This window comes from Hemiscyllium ocellatum, chromosome 24 (assembly GCF_020745735.1).
Source record: "Hemiscyllium ocellatum isolate sHemOce1 chromosome 24, sHemOce1.pat.X.cur, whole genome shotgun sequence".
Classification (NCBI taxonomy): Eukaryota; Metazoa; Chordata; class Chondrichthyes; order Orectolobiformes; family Hemiscylliidae; genus Hemiscyllium; species Hemiscyllium ocellatum.
In genome coordinates this window covers 28,370,768-28,391,770 of record NC_083424.1, presented here as the reverse complement: position 1 = coordinate 28,391,770, position 21,003 = coordinate 28,370,768, and the positions used below count along the sequence as shown (strand labels likewise).

The 21,003-nt window shown below is 39.9% G+C and overlaps 1 protein-coding gene across 7 annotated transcripts in view; it reads left to right on the top strand.

The window, feature by feature from the left end:
* The window catches only part of LOC132827125 (lysine-specific demethylase 2B-like), a 219,067-nt gene that overhangs the window by 129,795 nt on the left and 68,269 nt on the right, over positions 1 to 21,003 (top strand). For all 7 annotated transcript variants that reach the window (XM_060843632.1, XM_060843630.1, XM_060843629.1 and 4 more), the window contains one exon: positions 17,114 to 17,200. In XM_060843632.1, the coding sequence (XP_060699615.1) occupies positions 17,114 to 17,200 (87 nt within the window). The remainder of the gene's footprint in view (positions 1 to 17,113; positions 17,201 to 21,003) is intronic.

Genomic DNA, 21,003 nt, shown 5'->3' with positions numbered 1-21,003 from the left:
TAAGCTGTTGGAGGGGATTCTGAGGGACAGGACTTACATGTATTTGTAAGTGCAAGGACTGCTTAGGAATAGTCAATATGACTTTGTAAGTGGGAAATTGTGTCTCACTAACTTGATTCTTTTGAACTTTTTTCTGTTGACTTGCTTGGTGTTCTTAGCTTTGTTTCTTAGCTTGGTGTTCACCTCTCTCCCTGTCTAACATTTCCATCTATCATGATTAGTTCTTTCGGGATAAGTTCAGTTTTAGCCTCCTTGATGAATGTGATTTTACCTAATTAAGTGCTGTATTTTAAACAAAGAAATTGTTGCACTAGTCACTAATAAAATGGAGGTGTATTGGAAAGAAGCTTCTGTGTTGGCTGTGCAGTGATCAGTTAATTTTGCCACCTATTGGCTACATAGAGTACAGCAGGCTGTTCTGTGAACTGACCAAAATATTCTTTAACTGGATAGTGAGTGAGCATTGAAGTACATATTTGGCCTGTTATATTACAAACATTAAATGCAGAATGATTTTGAAAATATAGTTTTCTCACCAATATTTCTGCCAAAACCTTCAGTTCTGCTGACTTCTTGATGGTATGCAGTTCCCCAGCATCTGGTATCTTGCCCAAGGTTTCTCGATGTTTGCTCAAGAGTGTTGTTTGTGGCAGAGTAGATCGATAAGATAGCCAATAACGCATTCTCTCCTCGGCTTCATAAATAGGTGGATAGAGTATAATAGCAAGAAAGTCATTATAAAACACTTAACTGGCCTTGACTGCAGTATTGTATCTAATTCTGGTTATGACATATTAGGAAGGATATAAAGGATTTAGGAATGATGTAGAAAATATTCATGAGAATGATTCCAGAAATGACCAACATTTGCGTTGATAGGTTGGAGACACTGGGGCTGTTCCTTTGCGAAGAGAAGATTCAAAGGAGATTTAATAATGTATTGAAACTCGTGCAGGGTCTGGATAGAATAGGATGGGGAGAAATTGTGTTCATGTTGGCAATATTTAAGTTGATTGGCAAAATAAGAGTTGTGACATGAGGAAAAGCTTTTTTGTGTAATGAGTGCTTAGGAACTGGATTGCACTGCTGAAAATGTGAAGGCTGCTTCAGTTGAGGCCTTCACAGAGAATTGGGCAATTATCTGAAGACAGAAAATTTGCAGGTGATTGCACGAGTAAAGGCAGGGGGATGGGATGAGATCAATCATAAGATGTAGAAGAAGTCAGCCCCTCAACTAGGAGAAAGTGAGGACTGCAGATGTTGAAGATCAGAGTCGAAGACGGGCAGCACCTGAGGAACAGGACAGTCGACGTTTCTGGCATAAGCCCTTCATCAGGAGTGAGGTTTGTGGCCAAAGGGGATGGGGTTTGGTGGGGGGAGGTAGCTGGGAAAGCTATAGGTAGATGAGGATGGCGGTGAAATTGATAGGTCAGAGAGGAGGGTGGAGCAGATAGGTAGGAAGGAAGATGGACAGATAAGACCGTTCAAGAGGGTAATGCCAAGTTTGAAGGTTGGGACGGGGATAAGGTGGGGAGAGGGGAAATGGGGATCCTGGTGGAATCTACATTGATCCTGTGTGGTTGGAGAGTCCCAAGATGGAAGATGAGACGTTCTTCCTTTCATAAAACCATGCTGACTCTGATGGATATACATTCTAACTGTGCAAATGTACTATAATTACTTCCTTAATATTTAATACTTAATATGTCCCAATGATGATGTGAAACTAACTGGCTTATTTCTGTGTCTTCCACTTTTTGAATAAGGATATTGTGTGAACATTGTCCAATTCATTGTAACTTGTCTCACATTGAGGGGAATTTTGGAACATACCAGTAGATCCACATTCTCTGCTATCACTTTATTGAAGACCCTAGGATGTGGGTCATCAGCCCTGCGGCTTGTCTACCTTCAGTCGGAAAGGTTCCTCTTTCCTACTGATGATGTTTATTGTGGGCTCCTCTCTTTCTATCACTTCTGCATTACCTGTCATGATTAAGATTTTACTTCACTGTGAAAACTGATACAAAACATTGATTAGTGTCTCCCTAATTTGCCCACTATTAGCTCCCCAATCTTGCCCTTCAGTGGACCAACAGTTACTTTAGCTACTGTTTTCCCTTTTGTATGCTTATAATAGATTTTTGCTGTCTGTTTTAATATTCTGTGTTAGTTTGCTTTTCTCTTTATTACTTTTTTGCCCTCAAACTGAGTTGTATTGCTTTTATATATTATTTTAATAGAGTAGGTATCACAGTTGAGTCTGACCATGTAATTGTTGCATTGCAATAGACACTGTGCATGAGTGACTTCCCTAGTCAAACCTCCCATGGTAACATAGAGACAGCAGGGATAGTTTGATACCAACGTTTAATACCTGAGAATTGCTAATACGATATGCACTTGGGGATTCAACTTAGGATTTTGTGGCTTTTGGCTTTAGTAACTTAAAAGATAAGTGTACTCTGAACTATGGCCTTATCTGCAAAATAATCTTTAATAAGAGCAAAAAAAGAAATGACTTGCATTCATGTAGACTCTTTCACATTCTAAGGGCAACCCAAAATATTTTGTAGCCAAAGAAGTACTTATTGATTCTATTAAATTTTGTAATGTAGGGAATGTAGATTATTAAACTTGCTGTAGATTCAGGATTGAGCTGCATGCTTACGAAGGAATTTCAAATTGCGCACATTTTCCAATACTGCTCCTCCTGCTGACCTATTTGTTAGTGTCGATTTTTGGGAGGGACCAGATAATTTTATATTTCAGTTGAATTGGGGATTGAGGCATGTAAGGACTTTGAAGTGTACTGAGTCACTAAGTATCATTAGTTGTATTAGATAATGGTGTTTCATAAGTTAACTGACAACTTCAAAGCTTGACTCTATTACAGGATGCATTCCGAATAAAATTTTACTTTACAATTGATAGGTTGCTAAAGATTAATAGCAGATAATTAATAATAGAGAAAAGAAATTATCACATGAACTTTCCCACAAGGACATGTGCCATGCTGTCTCCAGCTATTCACAATATAAATGACTGATTTAGATAAGGGAACTAAATGTAACTTCTCCAGATTTGCAGATGAGACAAAGATGGATGGGAGGGTGAGCTGTGAAGAATGTGTAGAGATGCTTCAGTGTGATTTGGACAAGTTACTTTTTTTTATTTGTTCATAGGATGTGGGCATTGCTGGCTAGGCCAGCATTTATTGCCCATCCCTAATTGCTCAGAGGACAGTTAAGAGTCAACCAAGTTGCTATGGGTCTGGAATCACATAAAGGCCAGACCACATGAGGATGACAGTTTCCTTCCCTAAAGGACATTAGTGAACCAGATGGGTTTTTTTTCTGACAGTCGACAATGATTTCATGGTCATCATTAGACTATTAATTCCATAATTTTTTTTATTGAATGCAGGCGTCACCATCTGCCATGGTGGAATTTGAACCAGGTCTTCAGAACATTACCTGGGTCTCTGGATTAATAGTCTAGTGACAATACTATTAGGCTGGCACCTCCCCTCTGTACAGCGTATGCAGTATAACATGGATAAATGTGAGGTTATCCACTTTGGCAGCAGAAAAAGAAAGGTTGATTATTATCTGACTGGCTATACATTAAGAGGGTGGAATTGCAATGAGACATGAATTTCCTTGTGCACCAGTCACTGAAGGTAAGCATTCAGGTGGTCAAGAAGGCAAATGATGTATTGTCCTTCATCGAGACGATTTGAGTACAGGAGCAGGGATGACTTCTGTAATTGTACAATGCCTTGCTGAGACCACACCTGAAATGTTGTTGTCTCCTTATCTGAGTAAGGGAATATTGAGGAAATGCTGTGAAGGTTTACCCGACTGGTCTTGGGCTGGCAGGATTACTGTATGAGCAGAGGTTGAATTGGTTATGATTATATTCATTGAATGATTCTAATTCCTGAAAGAAATTCCAGTAGAATTAGACAAGGTTGATGCAGGAAGGATGGGCAGTCCAAAACCAGGGGTAAACTATTTAGGACTATGATGAGAAGAAATTTCTTCACCAGAAATAGTGACCCTGTGGAGATTGTTACTGCATAAAGCAGTCAAGATCCAAGCACTACATGATTCAAGGAGGTGGTGAATCTAGCTTTGGGGCTAATGACATCAAAGGATATTGAGGAAAAGTGGGAACAGAATTGGATGATCAGCCATGATTGTAATGAATGGTGGAGCAGGCTTGGAAGGTTGAACGTTCTACGCCTGCTCCAGTTTTCTGTGTTTCATCATTTTACTGGTGTTTCAATAGACAATAGACAATAGGTGCAGGAGTAGGCCATTCAGCCCTTCGAGCCTGCACCGCCATTCAATATGATCATGGCTGATCAGTCCTAATCAGTATCCGCTTCCTGCCTTATCTCCATAACCCTTGATTCCACAATCTTTGAGAGCTCTATCCAACTCTTTCTTAAATGAATCCAGAGACTGGGCCTCCACTGCCCTCTGGGGCAGAGCATTCCACACAGCCACCACTCTCTGGGTGAAGAAGTTTCTCCTCATCTCTGTCCTAAATGGTCTACCCCGTATTTTTAAGCTGTGTCCTCTGGTTTGGCACTCACCCATCAGCGGAAACATGTTTCCTGCTGCCAGAGCGTCCAATCCTTTCATAATCTTATATGTCTCAATCAGATCCCCTCTCAGTCTTCTAAACTCAAGGGTATACAAGCCCAGTCGCTTCAGTCTTTCAGTGTAAGGTAATCCCGCCATTCCAGGAATTGACCTCGTGAACGTACGCTGCACTCCCTCAATAGCCAGAATGTCTTTCCTCAAATTTGGAGACCAGAACTGCACACAGTACTCCAGGTGTGGTCTCACCAGGGCCCTGCACAGCTGCAGAAGCACCTCTTTGCTTCTATACTCAATCCCTCTTGTTATGAAGGCCAGCATGTTATTAGCCTTCTTCACTACCTGCATGCTTGCCTTCATTGACTGATCTCTTTTTGATCTCTTTTATTTCTTTGACTTTAGTCCACCACTGTTGCAACTTCCTTTTAACTGGGGAGAGGCAGACAGAAATTGATAGAATGGGTGTGATGCAAAGCCTGTTGTGATGCTGAATGTAGGGTATCCATGTAGGTACTGACCGTTAGCCTGAGACTGTTGTAAAGTGATCTATTTAAAGGTCTAACTGGGACCTGGTGGAATTAATCCAAAGTTAATAGCCAAATTTGAATAAAGCAAGTTCGTTAGATATAGGAAATCTGAAATAAAAATGTTATTGCTGGAAATATTTAGTAAACCTGTCAATCTATGGCAAGAAAACAAAGTTAACCTTTTGAATTTTTGTTGGAGAGGAGTTATATTTGACTCGAAATATTGACCCTTTATGCCAGTCCCCTATACTTGAAAGGCAGGTGGGAGGGGGGATATTTAAAAGTAGAGTTGGTGGCCTACTCTAAGACTCCTTCCCTGTGCTCTATAATACAAAGATGATGAATAACGCTTCAGATGTCTCAGCTATCCTTAGGCTTATTGAGGTTTTTTTTACTAACTAATGAATGGCCGTTTAAAGACCATATTCCGTCTCTGCTAGTGTAGTACAAATGGCTGAGGTAGGAAAACATGTCAAGTTTCACTGCGTGTGCTAAACCCAGATGAGAAGGTGGGGAAAGATTATCTTCATTGTGGCCTTGCTGACCATCCGGAATCTGGGACCTCCAACCCTAACCTGACCAAAATGCATGGAAGCACCCCGATTCCGGGAGACTTAGTCAGTTCTCCTTTGGACTCCTTGTAGTGCCAGCAGTTGTCATGAAGTTGCTGGTTTAACAGATTGACTGGCAGAGCTGCCAAGTTTAAAGTTGGCAAGGTATTGATTGATGCATTGATGGATGGGAGTATATGTATCACTTCCCAGTTTCTGTCACCACAGACGATGCCAGACCTCCTGGTCCTCCGAGGAAGGGAGAAAGAATAGTCAATAATTCATTAAAAATATTGGTGAAGCTGCAAAAAATAGCAAATGGTTTATAAGGGTAGGCCAGCGGTGAGTGCAAAACAATGTTAATCCTTAGCTCTTTGTATGTGCATAAGAAGCCATGTTAACTCCTACCCCACTCTAAAATTCTTCAACATTGACTAGTCGAACACGAGCTTTTTATATTGAAGTTCAAATTGCAATTCACGGGCCGTTGCTAAGTCTTGTTGAAAAATATCAGTGCAAACTATAATGATGGTAAAGGGACAGAATTTTCTAACCTCATGCAGAGACTAATATAAATGAAACTGTATCTTCCCTGTGACTGTGACAACAACTTTTCTTTAGTTTATTCTACAGAATGTAAATCTACCCATTGCATGTTGCATTCAATAACTATTTGAGAAAGAATCTTTAAAGAAAGAACGGGGCGGCACGGTGATTAAGTGGTTAGCACTGCTGCCTCACAGCACCAGGGACCTGGGTTCGATTCCCGTTTGTCTGAATGGAGTTTGCACATTGTCCCCGTGTCTTCCGGGTGCTCCAGTTTCCTCCCACAATCCAAAGATGCACAGGTCAGGTGAATTGGCCATGCTAAATTGCCCACAGAGTTAGGCCTGTTAGTCAGGGGAAAATATAGGCTAGGGGAATGGGTTTGAGTGGGTTTCTCTTCAGCGGGGCGGTGTGGACTTGTTAGGCCGTAGGCCTGTTTCCATAATGTAGACAATCTAATCTAAAAATAAACTTGACTTGTTGCTTTGGAGTAGCATGCGCGCTATTAATTCAGCATATTACTGACTGATCTGGTATTGCAAGGGAACAAAAATATGAACAAGACCCTTACATGGTTTCTTACCTCAACAGCAATGCTATGGGGCTCCTCTGACCTGTTCTCATAGAATCCCCTACAGTGTAAAAACAGGACATTCAGCCCAACAAGACACATTGACTCTCTGAAGAGCATCCAACTCAGATTCACCCCGTTACAGTGAATTCCCCATGGCTAATCCACCTAAGTTACACATCCCAGGACACAATGGGCAACTTAGCATGGCCAATCCATCTAACCTGCAGAAGGAAACTGGAGCACCTGGAGGAAACCCACACAGACAGGGGGAGAACGTACAAACTCCACACAGACAGTCTTCCAAGGTTGGAATTGAACTCTGGCCCTGGCACTGTGAGTCAGCAGTGCTAACCACCGAGCCACTGAGCTGACCTGTTGCTGTCATATTGTCGCTGTAAAGTGGTTGAGGAACTCTAATAGAACTGGGAGGTCCTGCCACAAAGTGCAGTAACATTCAATTCAACAACAATGACAACGAGTGATGAGAGTGCTGAAGGAGCAAGGGTTTAGGAAGTTAAAAATAGGAATTGGTACGGAATGAAAGAAAGGCTGGAGAGCAGAATGAGTGGAATTGGGTATGAGGGAGTGGCAGAGAGCAAGTGAGGAAGGGAAACCGAAGCAGAAAGCTTGAGTGGCACTTACTTGATGGTGAGAAGGAATTGGACAGGTGGGTGGAGAAAAGCCTAATATGAAAGCTGAAGTGTGTGGTGAGGTGAGAAGAATGGTTGGGTTTGGTGTAACCATTGTCGGGAGAAGTGAGGGAGACAAAAGCCCAAGAGCAGCAGCTGGAGTTACTGGGATTGTGGGAGAAGATAGTATAGTGTGCAGCTTTTGGAAGAAAAAGATGACAGTCCTAACATTTCTACCTATGACCTTGGAGTCGATTTCTCTTAATTTACATTAGATTTTTTAAAAAGTCTGCCAGTAATAAATTGTATACTGTGTTTGGAAGAAATAAGTTTTTTTAAAAATGCAGAGAATTCCCACATAACAATTCACTCTCAGAATCTGTTCATCATTTATACATTGAGTGTTTTAAAATTTAAAGAGGAACTCAAAATATCGGAAAATGGATCAAAGAAGGTATCAAACAAAGACAACATTTATTCACTGTGGGGCAAGTGATTATTGTGTGTTCCCAGGTATTGCTCGGCAATCAATCTCTTACCTGCAGCACATGTATCACTCCACAGGATTTTTCACCTTCTGTGTTTCTCTTGAGCGCATATCTTTAAAAATTGAATACATATTAATGATAACCCTATGTCTGCAGCAATTCGCAGCTGCCACTTTTCATGAAGTTACAATCTTAAAGGCTTTTAGATTTTGCCCATATTGCCTGAGATAGCATCTGATATAATGGGGAACAGTACCTTATGGACTTATTTAAGTTATCTAACAGGTTACAGACATGGAAATCGATGTATTTAACTCTTTTTACTAGGATTAGTGTTTTCTGTGCCAGCCCACACACTTATTATCTTGCCTCAAAATCCACTTCTTGCTGCTCACAGTTTGGTTTCAGCTTGTGATCTCCTTTCAGCTTTGCTAAACTGTTGCTCTTGTGATAAATATGGGAGCATCATATTGAATTGTTAATACATAACTGATTTCAGAAACTTGTGTTGGCTCACGGTGCTTCAGAATGGCCAGTAAAGTAATACAAAAAGATGACTATTATGTAGACTTTAAATTGCTACATATCAATTTGGATTAATTGGCAGTATTCTGCCTTTGGAGTCAGGAAGATTTATGGCAAGGCTCATCTGCAGATTTGAAAACATGATCTTGGATTATATTTCAGTGTAACATTGAAAGTTTTCTGCATTGTTAGAGGCGCTATCTGGCAAGTTAAATGAATTCCTGTCTGGCTGTAGTAGATCCTAAGGCAGCAGGCAAAAAAGAACAGAATGTTCTCCTAGTGCCCTTGCCAACTTTCATCCCTCACCCAATACCACTACAAGTTAACTTTGGTAATTCATTAATTTGTTGGTGCAGTCTTACGATGTGTCAATTGACTACGACATCTGCCTATACAACAAAAATAAATTCATTTGCAGAACTACTTCATTTGACTCTGAAGTATGTACCATATAAATGTCAGTTTTTGTCATAAATTTTTGGACAGCTAATTTAAGCATTGCAGCTTTAGCAGGAGGAGCAGCACAACGGCATTAAGCATTGTTGCATGCATGTGCAAAGCCATCTCTGTTCACTTCTCAGTTTTTGAAGAAGATGGATCCTCCTACATTCTAGCTGATACAGAATAAACTCCTAACTTTCCATTGCTAGCATCATTGAAATTAGTGGTCTGATATGCAAGAGAAAGACAAAATTAAATAACATAGAGACTCTCTATGTAAAACCTAAGTCAATTTACTGTCATATTAGAAATAGCTTTATTGTCACATACTTAACTGAGTACAATGGAAAGTTAATAAGTCGCATTTACAGCAGCATCTTGGGTACAAAGCTACCTAGGTACAGCTTCTTCAGTTACAAGATCTTCGAAAATAGAGAAATAAAAAGTCCAGCATTGCAGAAAAGAAAAGTTGAGAGCAACTGTCATCCAATACAGACCACGCTGGCACCTAGCTTCCAATCCACACTGGGCCTTGGCTCCAGACCATTAATTGATCTGAAAGAAGCCAACGAAGTTAAAAATATTTGGATGGTTTTGCTGGCACAGCATCCCCTGCTTTCTCTTGACCCAATCCAAGGTTAGAGATTTAAATGTGAGCATATGTAATTTTAGTAAAGTAATTTTCTCCTTGTGTGAGCTTGAGATGCTGTGTGGTCTGTTTGAATGATAGTTGATTATAATTTGCTTAGAATTCAGAAATGCCTCAAGTCGTGATCGTGTAACTACGTGAGCATTTATTTGCCCATGTAATTCTGACCTCCGTCTATTGTCAGTTATATAGGATGGTAAAAAAAAATCTGAAGCCATCCATAATTTAACTTGGTTGGCTTCGTTGTGAATTTTGATTGTGCAAAGTTAACTTGGCAGCAGTGATCGTTTAGGAATTCTAAGTCTTCATTCTGATTCATGTTACTTTGTAGAAGGTAACCAAACAGCACGCTAATAAGACAAGCCAAGGAAAACTGTTGGATTTCTCAAACCTCATGTATCTTGATCATTTTATTTTGTATTTAGCTTTGCCTGGCTTTACTTGTATTGGAAAATATGAACCTGGTGTTGAGTATTTTGGATGAGACGTTAATAGTACCTTGTATTAATATAGTATATTTTAATTTAGCAAAGTGGACCACGGTATTTAATAAGAGTGTTGTAAATAAATTTTAATCACACTGAGAGACATGAGAACAGGTGACCAGGGAGCATTCTTAGTGGAGAAAATTGCAGTGTAAAGCCACTGATGGAAATCCAATTTCCCCTCTCAGATGAGCATTACAAAACAAAACCATTCGAAGAGAGCAGTGGTATTCTTTCTGAGGGGGCATAGCAGGTCAGGAAGCATCCAAGGAGCAGAAGAATCAACGTTTTGGGCTTGAGTCCTTCATCAGGACATGCCCATCATCATCACCATCCTCCATTTCCTAATGAAGGGCTCATGCCTGAAACATCAAATCTCCTGCTCCTCGGATGCTGCCTGACCTGCTGTGCTTTTCCAGCACCATACTCCTGACTCTGATCTCCAACATCTGCAGTTCTCACTTTCTTCCTGTTCTTTCTAGGGTCTTGGCCAATATTTATTCCTCCAGCATCATATGATCATTATCATGTTGATTTTTGTTTGAGTTTATCAAACTGGCTGCAGGGTGTACAGTGCCCTACTCTGAGATGCAAACACAGCACCACTTCACATCCAGCAAGATCTCATCGACAGAATAACAGCAGTGACTACTAAAAGCACATCAGTGACTGCAAAACATGTTAGGATATCTGTTCGATCTCATTTTGAATGAAAGTCCAAGTCACGGGGTGGTTTCAGGTGACCTTCATCGTGATTTACACATCTATTACAGCATAACAAAAGGCACACAAAGCTTCAGAATGTCTTAACTTGTACAATTTAAACTTAGAGCGCATGCACACATGTACCATCCACTGCCCCAACCCTGATTACTTTTGGTCAGCGGTGCTGACTTATCCCTCTACAATTGGCTCTCTGGTACAGCATCTTACACAATTCAAGCTTGCCTTCATGTATTTTCATTTAAGCTAATCACTGAATGACAAAGACATGGTCAGGCTTCTGGTCCACCCCTGGTCTTTTGTGATGTTTTCTCAGACTTTAGGATCTTTCTTCTTGAAGCTTTTCACAATGGATACTGTATTCAAGGAACGTTTGTCAGCTGCACCATGTTAAATGCCAATTAATTGGACAAAAAAAAGTTGATTTTTTTGATCAGTTATGTTGTTACGCCTAATGTTAGAATTCTTTAGCTAGCAAAAAGTGTAACTTGGGAGAGAATAGATGTCTGTGTTGAGTCTGAGATAGAAATGGAAAGGTCTAGGAAGGGGAGGGAGGAGTCTGAGTCCAGGTGAATTTGAGGTCGGGATGGAAGGTGTTAGTAAAGTTGATGAACTGTTCAACCTCCTCGTGGGAGCATGAGGCAGCGCCGATACAGTCATCGATATAGCTGAGGAAAAGGTGGGGGGTGGTGCCAGTGTAGTTGCGGAAGATGGACTGTTCCACATATCCTACAAAGAGACAGGCATAGCTGGGGCCCATGCGGGTGCCCATGGCTACTCCTTTAGTTTGGAGGAAGTGGGAGGATTGAAAAGAGAAGTTATTCAGGGTGAGGACCAGTTCAGTCAGTCGAAGGAGGGTGTCAGTGGAAGGGTACTGGTTGGTGCGGCGGGAAAGGAAGAAGCGGAGGGAAAGGAAGAAGCAAAGATCAGCAAGGTGGCCTTTGTGTGGAGCCGCAGAAATGTGGGAGATAGCAAACGAGTATTTTTCCACAGTAAATACTGATGCAAAGGATATGGAAGATATAGAAAGTAGCGAAATAGATGGTGACACCTTGCAAAATGTCCATATTACAGAGGAGAAAGTGCTGTATGTCTTGAAATCTATAAAGATGGATAAATCCCCAGGACCTGATCAGCTGTACCCTAGAGCTCTGTGAGAAGCTAGAAAAGTGATTGCTGAGCCTCTTGCTGAGATATTTGTATCATCGATAGTCACAGGTGAGGTGCCGGAAGACTGGAGGTTGGCAAATGTGGTGCTTCTGTTTAAGAAGGGCGGTAAGGACAAGTCGGGGAACTATAGACCAGTGAGCCTGACATCGGTGGTGGGCAAGTTGTTGGAGGGAATCCTGAGGGACAGGATGTATATGTATTTGGAAAGGCAAGGACTGATTACGGATTGTCAACATTGGACTTTGTGTGTGGAAAATCATGTCTCACAAACTTGATTGAGTGTTTTGAAGAAGTAACAAAGAAGATTGATGCGGGCAGAGCGGTAGATGTGATCTATATGGTAAGGCGTTCAACAGGGTTCCCCGTGAGAGACTGATTAGCAAAGTTAGATCTCATGGAATAGGGAGAACTAGCCATTTGGATACAGAACTGGCTCAAAGGTAGAAGACAGAGGGTGGTGTTTTTCAGACTGGAGGCCTGTGACCAGTGGAGTGCCACAAGAATCGGTGCTGGGTCCTCTACTTCTTGTCGTTTACATAAATGATTTGGATGTGAGTATAAGAGGTACAGTTAGTAGGTTTACAGATGACACCAAAATTGGAGATGTAGTGGACAGTAAAGAGGGTTACGTCAGATTACAACAGGATCTTGACCAGATGGGCCAATGGGCTGAGAAGTGGCAGATGGAGTTTAATTCAGATAAATGCGAGGTGCTGCATTTTGGGAAAATAAATCTTAGCAGGACTTATACACTTAATGGTAAGGTGCTAGGGAGTGTTGCTGAACAAAGAGACCTTGGAGTGCAGGTTCGTAGCTCCTTGAAAGTGGAGTCGCAGGTAGATAGCATGGTGAAGAAGGCATTTGGTATGCTTTCTTTTATTGGTCAGAGTATTGAGTACAGGAGTTGGGAGGTCACGTTGCGGCTGTACAGGACATTGGTTAGATTGCTATTGGAATATTGTGTGCAATTCTGCTTTCCTTCCTAACGGAAAGATGTTGTGAAACTTGAAAGGGTTCAGAAAAGATTTACAAGGGTTGGAGCTACAGGGAGAGGCTGAACAGGCTGGGGCTGTTTTCCATGGAGCGTCAGAGGCTAAGGGGTGACCTTAGAGGTTTACAAAATTATGAGGGGCATGGATACGGTAAATAGACAAAGTCTTTTTCTGGGGTCGGGGAGTCCAGAACTAGATGGCATAGGTTGAGGGTGAGAGGGGAAAGATATAAAAGAGACCTAAGGGGCAACGTTTTCACACAGAGAGTGGTACTTGTTATGGAATGAGCTGCCAGAGGAAATGGTGGAGGCTGGTACAATTGCAACAATTAAAAGACATTTGGATGTATATATGAATAGGAAGGGTTTGGAGGGATATGGGCCGGGTGCTGGCAGGTGAAACTAGATTGGGTTGGGATATCTGGTCGGCATGGATGGGTTGAACCAAAGGGTCTGTTTCTATGCTGTACATCTCTATTACTCTGTGACTCTTAAGTCGTGTGTTATGTCTTCATTCAATCCACATTCCAATGTCTACTAATCTCTGTATCCATTCCTCCCTGTAACGATATGGGCACTGCTTTTACTGTCTGAAACTGGTTTGAATCTTTTCCTCCAAAGCTTTTAGTGATTTATTTTGTATATATGTGAATCTATAACCATTTCAGAATTTGTATTCATGATTATTTGAAGAGTCTTAATTAGAACCTGTTCTTAATATTGTAACAGATAGATTAAATAATTCAAGCAAAACAACTAATTAATGTGAAATGTTCTTATCTATGTTAGCAATTTAGCTGCACATTCTATCTCAATTTAGTAGCCTTATTATACAGAGCTACTGTTGTTCTATTTGTGAAGACAACGTTAAGCTAATATTTTCTCAAACGCTGTAGCTACTGTCAGCCATGTTCTGCTGCATTAGCCATGGGCAGCTGTCGACCATTTGTGCTACTCAGTCATGGGCTGCCCTAACAACATCCTTCGATCACTAAGGACACAATTTAAATGGAAGGCCTCTTCTTTCTCTATTCTTTAACATGATGTTGCGTACAAGATATTCCTGCTAGTGAACTTTTGCCTTTCCTTCTGACTCTTGATAACCTGTGATTTAGGCATGCAGGCCAGGACCAATGTTTGATCTCTAGATTTTTTTTGACATTTATTGAATGAATCTAGGCAGTGATACTTTCAGCTAATCATCTATATACATGTATATTTCCAGCTTCTGATAGCTATCGTGTGCCCATAGCTGTTTAAATATGCTTGCAGATGCTATTTCAACTCCAGAGGGATAGAATTGGGTTTGTAATGCTGACCCTGGTTGAATTGCCAGTTAATACTCATGTCGGATGGCAGTTTGAGTAAGATCCTAAAGAGTAACCTATGATGCTATCTGAGGTTTATGATTTTTTTGGCCCCATGCTTCTTTGTTGCCTATAACTACCTATTGTCTTGCCATGCTGTAGCAAATGTACACTGATTGAAATGATACTTGAATATCCATCAAACTATACAGAGTTGTTTCAGCCACATTAACAACAGCAAACAATGTGGCTTTGTTAAGTAACTCCACTCATTGAGATTCCAAGTTGAGACAAGTAAGGGACCAAACAGCAAGAGGGAAAGGATTGTAGGGAATAATATCAGATGGTACTGAGAAAAGGTAAGGCTAAGTGGGCAGAATTACAAAGCAGCTGTCGAAGAGGGATGGTGTGGCCAGCAGAAGCAACTGCAGAGTCTTAGTGAATGGTGTAAGATGGTCGAAACTTGACCTCTGTGCAAAGTGTTAGCATCAAAACAACACGTAAACTCCCCCCTCGGTAAGTGCAGCCACTGCAACAAAGTTCAATAGTTGATCCTGCTCTTTTTTTACAGTGAGTGCATGGGAATGGGAGAGAGGCCTGAAAGAATGAGACACAATAAAGCATTTTGCTGACTCATTTTGAGGGTAATATTATGCTCAAATAGTGCAAACGATTTGGATCTGCAACAGTTAAAAAGGGGAAGAGCGGTTTGTGAAATATATAGATATTGAAATGTGTTCTTTGATGTATTAAATAAAACAGGCTTTGGAGTCACCTCACTTTTGCTCATTAATTGATTCTGTGCATAAAAAAGCATGTGGCTGTCTCCCTGGAGAGCTTATAATGCACTTAACTTTATAATTTCCATTTGATAGGAATACACCCCTAATTATGGCTATATTTAGTAGAATGTTGGAGGGGAGGGGGAAGTGGGCTGATATTCCAGACATATTTTAAATATGTAAATCAATATTTTTCTTGTTTTGTATTTGGAAAGATGAATTGGGTTCCTTGTTACAATATTTTTTCTAAGTATCAGATTTTTAAAAATGGTTCAGAGGGAAAAAGCTCAACATTTATTGAGAAAATACTAGTTACTTCAATACTTAGCATTTTGGACGATAACAGTAAGAGCATACATTTTGCTATATTGAAAAAATAATGGAAGAAAAACTACCATTACCATTAAGCTTATTCAGAAAGATCCTGACAGTCAATGTTAGTATTGAATTATTTCTTAAATGATTTTACTTTGCATGTTCATTTCTCATTGCTTTTTGTGAGAGAGGGTTCCCTGATATCTGACCTAAACATAGTTTTAAATCTGCATGCTGTGTGTCAATTCATGTTTTTGAATTGCAAGTAACCTTTTGGTTAATTTTCTTCTTTTCCTTGAACCATCTTACATGCTTGTTACAATATCTGCAAACATGTATTACAACAAAAGCTTGCATTTATGCAGCATCCATAATGTAATAAAACCTCCCAAGGTACTTAATAGGAACATTATAAAGCGAAGTCTGACATTGAACAAAAGTTTATTCAAAAGAATAGTAGTCAGAATTGGGAGAGGATTTGAGCATTTAGAGCTTAAGTATACTTTGGAGTACAGTTCAAATGTGGCAATCTCGATACAATACAGACCTGTTTGATTAAATCCAGTACATGTCTATCTATTGCACCTGAATTTAGATCACGTTACACATTTCTCATGCATTCAGATTGAGGATTTCACTCTGGTTCTAGTTCTTTGGTGTGAAGTATGGGAAGGCCCTTTCCAATTGAGCCATTGCAGCAGCTGCTCCAAGCTTCCATATATCTTTCAGCACATGGCATGGTAAAAATCATAATAAATGGAACAGCAGCTGTCCTGCCCACAACTGTTATGTTAAGTGGAGCTCCAAGATATCTAAGGATGCCCCATGTAACCCAATTTGCCAACAAACACATACTATGTCAAAAAACACCAAATGAAATGAAAATATAAATGTAATTATTCAAACTCTGTGTATAGAATAACTTGGTCAAAGGCTTCTCACAAAAAGCAATGAGAAATGAACATGCAAAGGAAAATCATTTAAGAAATAATTCAATACTAACATTGACTGTCAGGATCTTTCTGAATAAGCTTAATGGTAATGGTAGTTTTTCTTCCATTATTTTTTCTATATAGCAAAATGTATGCTCTTACTGTTATTGTCCAAAATGCTAAGTATTGAAGTAACTAGTATTTTCTCAATAAATGTTGAGCTTTTTCCCTCTCAACCATTTTTAAAAATCTGATACTTAGAAAAAATATTGTAACAAAGAACCCAATTCATCTTTCCAAGGCTTCCCAGTGCTGGGAGCAGGTTGTTCATCTGACCACTTCAGTGGAAAATAAAATGCTTGATGAATGAGGCAAAAGGAGAAAGTAGAATTTTTTTTTTACACAAAGAGTTTGATTCCAAAGAAGAGTCTTTGGAATTGAAATTGAGTTTCTTCTTTCTCTGATTTTTATTTAAGATTTATCAGATCTGTATTATTTCGCTTTTACTTAAGTATTGGATCACTTGCCTTAAAAAGACAAGCCAGATTAAATGCAACTCAGTTATGGAAACAGCATAGCTGTTGTAAAAAAGAAAGTGTTTATTTTTGGTACTATCACTGGTGTACAGAACAACCTCGGTTAAGCGAACATTGATTATCCAAACTTCGGATTATCCAAACAAGATCTCAAAAGTCCTGATGCTTGGGTAAACTGTGTTATCCGAACATTCGATTCTCCAAACACTCGAATATCCAAACAAAGTACTCTCAGCCTGTGTTGCTCATATAATTGAGGTTGCCCTGTATAACAAAATAATTTTGGTGTAGTTTGTTTACAAAATGTTTTTTTTTCCCTGTTGTGAATGCAGACTGTACTGGAGGAACATGCTGATGATGATCAGAAGCTGGCTATCACCGGGGTCCCAATTGTAACATGGCCAAAGAAGGCAGTGAAGGTAGGAAGAGATGACAGGATCATAAACTCAAGGAAACATTCATTTCTTTATTCAATATTGTTGGTATTGTTGTTACAAATGACCAGTTCATTATGTCCATATTTCTATGAGAAAGCATAATTGTGTATTTTTTAAAATGTGTAAAATGCTGTACTTTATAAATCATTTGGACAATTTGTTTCAAGTGTGTTCATGTTGGGATTTTAACAGTAGGATTCAGTATCATATAGTTTCAAATATCTAAGACTAAAATAGCATGTTGAAAATGCATTGCATTGCTTTTTTGTCTTCAGGGTTCATCTTTGAGTGTGATGGGATTAGGCAGTGGTTATACCTTGACTTTTGCATGCATTTTCTTTTGAGTAGCAATAGAATAATGTTGTAAACACAAATTTACCTTTAATGTTATTCATATATATTTTAGGAACATATTCTATCTGGTTCAAGAAGCAATTAAATTCAGATGTATTTTTGTTTTGAAGCCATGTTTATGTTTAAGAATGGGACAGTTTGTTTCAGGCATCCATTGTCAATACCAAACATTCCTTGGGCCAGTATAATGCAGTTGAATGTGGAATGAGGTTTCATTTACTCTGCTGTGCCTCAGCTGGAGCTGCTGTAAAGCAACTTTTAATTGTGCCACATTTCCCACACATTCCAATGTTGACTTAGCGAGGTTGCATATTTAGTTTCTGTTCATTCATCAGGTGCAGCCTATTCCTTGTTGGCCTTCAGGGGTGGCAGAGAGCTGCCTTCTTGAACCACTGGAGCCCTTTTGTTGTAGTTACACCCTTTAATACTGTCAGGGAGAGAGTTCCAGGATGTTAACGCTGTGACACTGAAGGAGTGGTGATGTCAGGATTGTGAGTGGCTTGGAGGACAAATTGCAGGTGCTGGTGTTCCTGTTTATCAGCAGCTCTTGTTCATCTTGGTGGTAGTGGTTGTGGGTTTGGAAAATGCTGTCTGAGGAGCTTTGGTGAATTTCTGCAGTGCATCTCACAAGTGATGTGTGCAATTGTTGGTGGATATCAATGGTGGAGGGAGTAAGCGTTTGTGGGTATGGTGCTCATCAAGTGGGCTGCTTGGCCCTGGATGATATCAAGCTTCTTGAGTGTTTTTTGGAGGTAAAGTCATGCAAAAAAGTGGGAAATGTTCCATTACATTCCTGACTTGTGCCTTATAGGCTTTGGGAACTATGGAGGTGAATTATTTGCTTCAGGATTTCCAGACTCTGACCAGCTATATGGTTAGTCCTGTTCAGTTTCTGGATAGATTTCCTTCCCTAAAGCAAAGTGGTGCACCAGGTTGATTTTAACAATAGCTGTTCTCAATTGTTGTCAGGATTAACACTATTGCTGTGACCCACTTTATGTCCTAGATTTAAATGATTTTAAATTCTACCAACTGCCATCGTGGAATCTGAAACCATGATCCCAGAGTATTATTCTGGACAAATGGACCTCTGCATTACTAGTCCTATTGAACTATAGTCTCTGCTGTATGCACAAATGAGTAGACAGACAGGAGGCTGGAAGAACACAGCACGTCAGGCGGCATCAGGAGGTAGAGAAGTCAACGTTTCGGGTATAACCCTTCTTCAGGACTCAAGGTGGGTGTAGGGGGAGCTGCAGATAAAGGGGGTGGCGGGGCAAGGTAGTGAAGCGGGGATTGGTAAAGACAGGTAGAGGGTACAACATGGTTGGTCAGTGTGAGGAATGGATTTGGTTGGTAGCAGGGAAGAGTCGGGGGTGGGAAGGGTCTAATTAAGTATACATAAATCAGAACAACAATGCAAATTGTAGGAAATTATTGGGGGCATGGGTGTGCGATGGGGAGAGGAGAAACGATATGTATATAACTATTTCTGTGGTCATAGTTTTTGATTTGTTACACTGCTAGTACCAATGTAACAGTGCTATCTTTGGACTGTTGTGAGCTAATAGTACAGTTGAGCTGTCAGTTCTGTAATCTCTATAATTACACCATTAACTTTCTACCAGCCATCCTAAAATCTTTTGTATTAAAATCGGATATGTCGTATGGCAACTCTTGATTTAAGACTTGGAAATTTTTGAGAGTACAAAACAATATAGTGTGTGCAGTCCAGTGACCCACTCTCTAAGGCTGCACACTTCTCAAGCCCACAGCATTTCAAACCAAACCAGATTCATTGGTCCTCTTTGGCAGTCTTACTCTTGCAGGGATTTGGTCCAATCGACTACGGTTGCTGTCTGACACCTTATTAAAAGTTATATTTCATGTATAAGTTCAGGATGCCGGCAGGAGTTATACCTGATTTGAATCTATCCTCACTCAGAAAGTGTACTTTCCTGTAAGGGCACCAGATGACAAGATAATTTTTGCTTCCAATTGATTGTTAAAATAATTTCAGGATTTTTGCTGCTTGGTCTCTCCTTTTACAGTCTTTTCCAATTATTGATCATTTTCTGCTGAATTTCCTAACAGTCTTAAGTTTGACTTTTATGAGCGGGGGTATGTGTCATCTTTTTAGTACTCGTGGTTTAGTTTAATATAGTCTCCATTTTTTTTTAGTATTTTACTTATCCCTGGTTTCTCCCAGTTCTATTTTAAAAGATTCAAGTTTCTCCAGTCTTCCCTTCCCTTCCCTTCTAACATGAGGAATCGGCATCCTCTTAACGTTTTGCAGCGCTACATCCCATGAATATTGTCTGCCAGTGTCTTGTTGATCAGACCGGATGCATCACTTGGAAGTATATGTAGATTGAAAATTATTGGTTTCTTTATTCAACTATTTTGTTACAATAGTCCAGCATGTATATTGATGTTTGGTCATGCTTTGCAGTGGCCGAGTGTATCTGAGCAGTGAAATCACATGGAACCTGTAGTCAGAGGTTACTGAGAGAAGTTGTGCAGATTTTAAAAAGTAGTTTTTAACCAACTTCTAGGTCTTTTAACTCTGTGTTCTTAACTGTTTCAACGTCACTCCAATCTTCCCTTCCAATGTGCAGTACTGTGCAATTGTCTCCATTAAATTTTGTTTTGTCTATTTCCATCCTTTCTCTAATTAATTTTGTGATTATCTCATGCAAATCACAGTTTCTAGTTTGTCAGCATTCATACATCTGAGCCAACTTTTTCAGTGAGGTTTTGAATTAGTTGTTGATATAAATTCAAAATTGTGTGGCCCCAATACACACATCTGGGGCACATCAAGACTTCACCCTTCTCCAAACATACCTCTTCTGTTGTTTTCTACCTTTCAGCTCAATTCTTAACACATCCCAATGTTTAACCTGAATCCTAAAACATCCTTCATTTACCAAACTAAAAGTATATCAAAGCATTATTCTGCATCACCCTGCCTTTGAATTATGAGGAAATCCTTATATACAATTGTCATTCTTTTCCTAAGCCCATTAACCATGAATAGTCTATCACCCATCAGTCTCTTACTGTTACCTTCAATTTATAACTAGCTTTCCTGCTTTTTCAAGTCCAACTGAATAACTCACCGTGAGGCTCTTTCCCTTATTGTGCGTGACTTATCTATCCCCTTTTCTAAGCAACAATCTCTCTCCTGACTTAATATTCCCTGCTATTTTAAAATCTGCATTGTTAGTGTGATGTTCCAGCTGCTACAGTATTTGTAATCTTGTTTCCTATTGCATTATATGTTAATGTCTGGTATCACTTTGTTACAAACCGAGGATGCTGGAGAAACATAGTATGTTAAGCAGCACTTGTGGACTGGCAAACAAACAGCATTTTGAGTCCAGTCTGACTCTTGTTGAGGAGTTTGTTATTATTGATCTTCCTGAGTA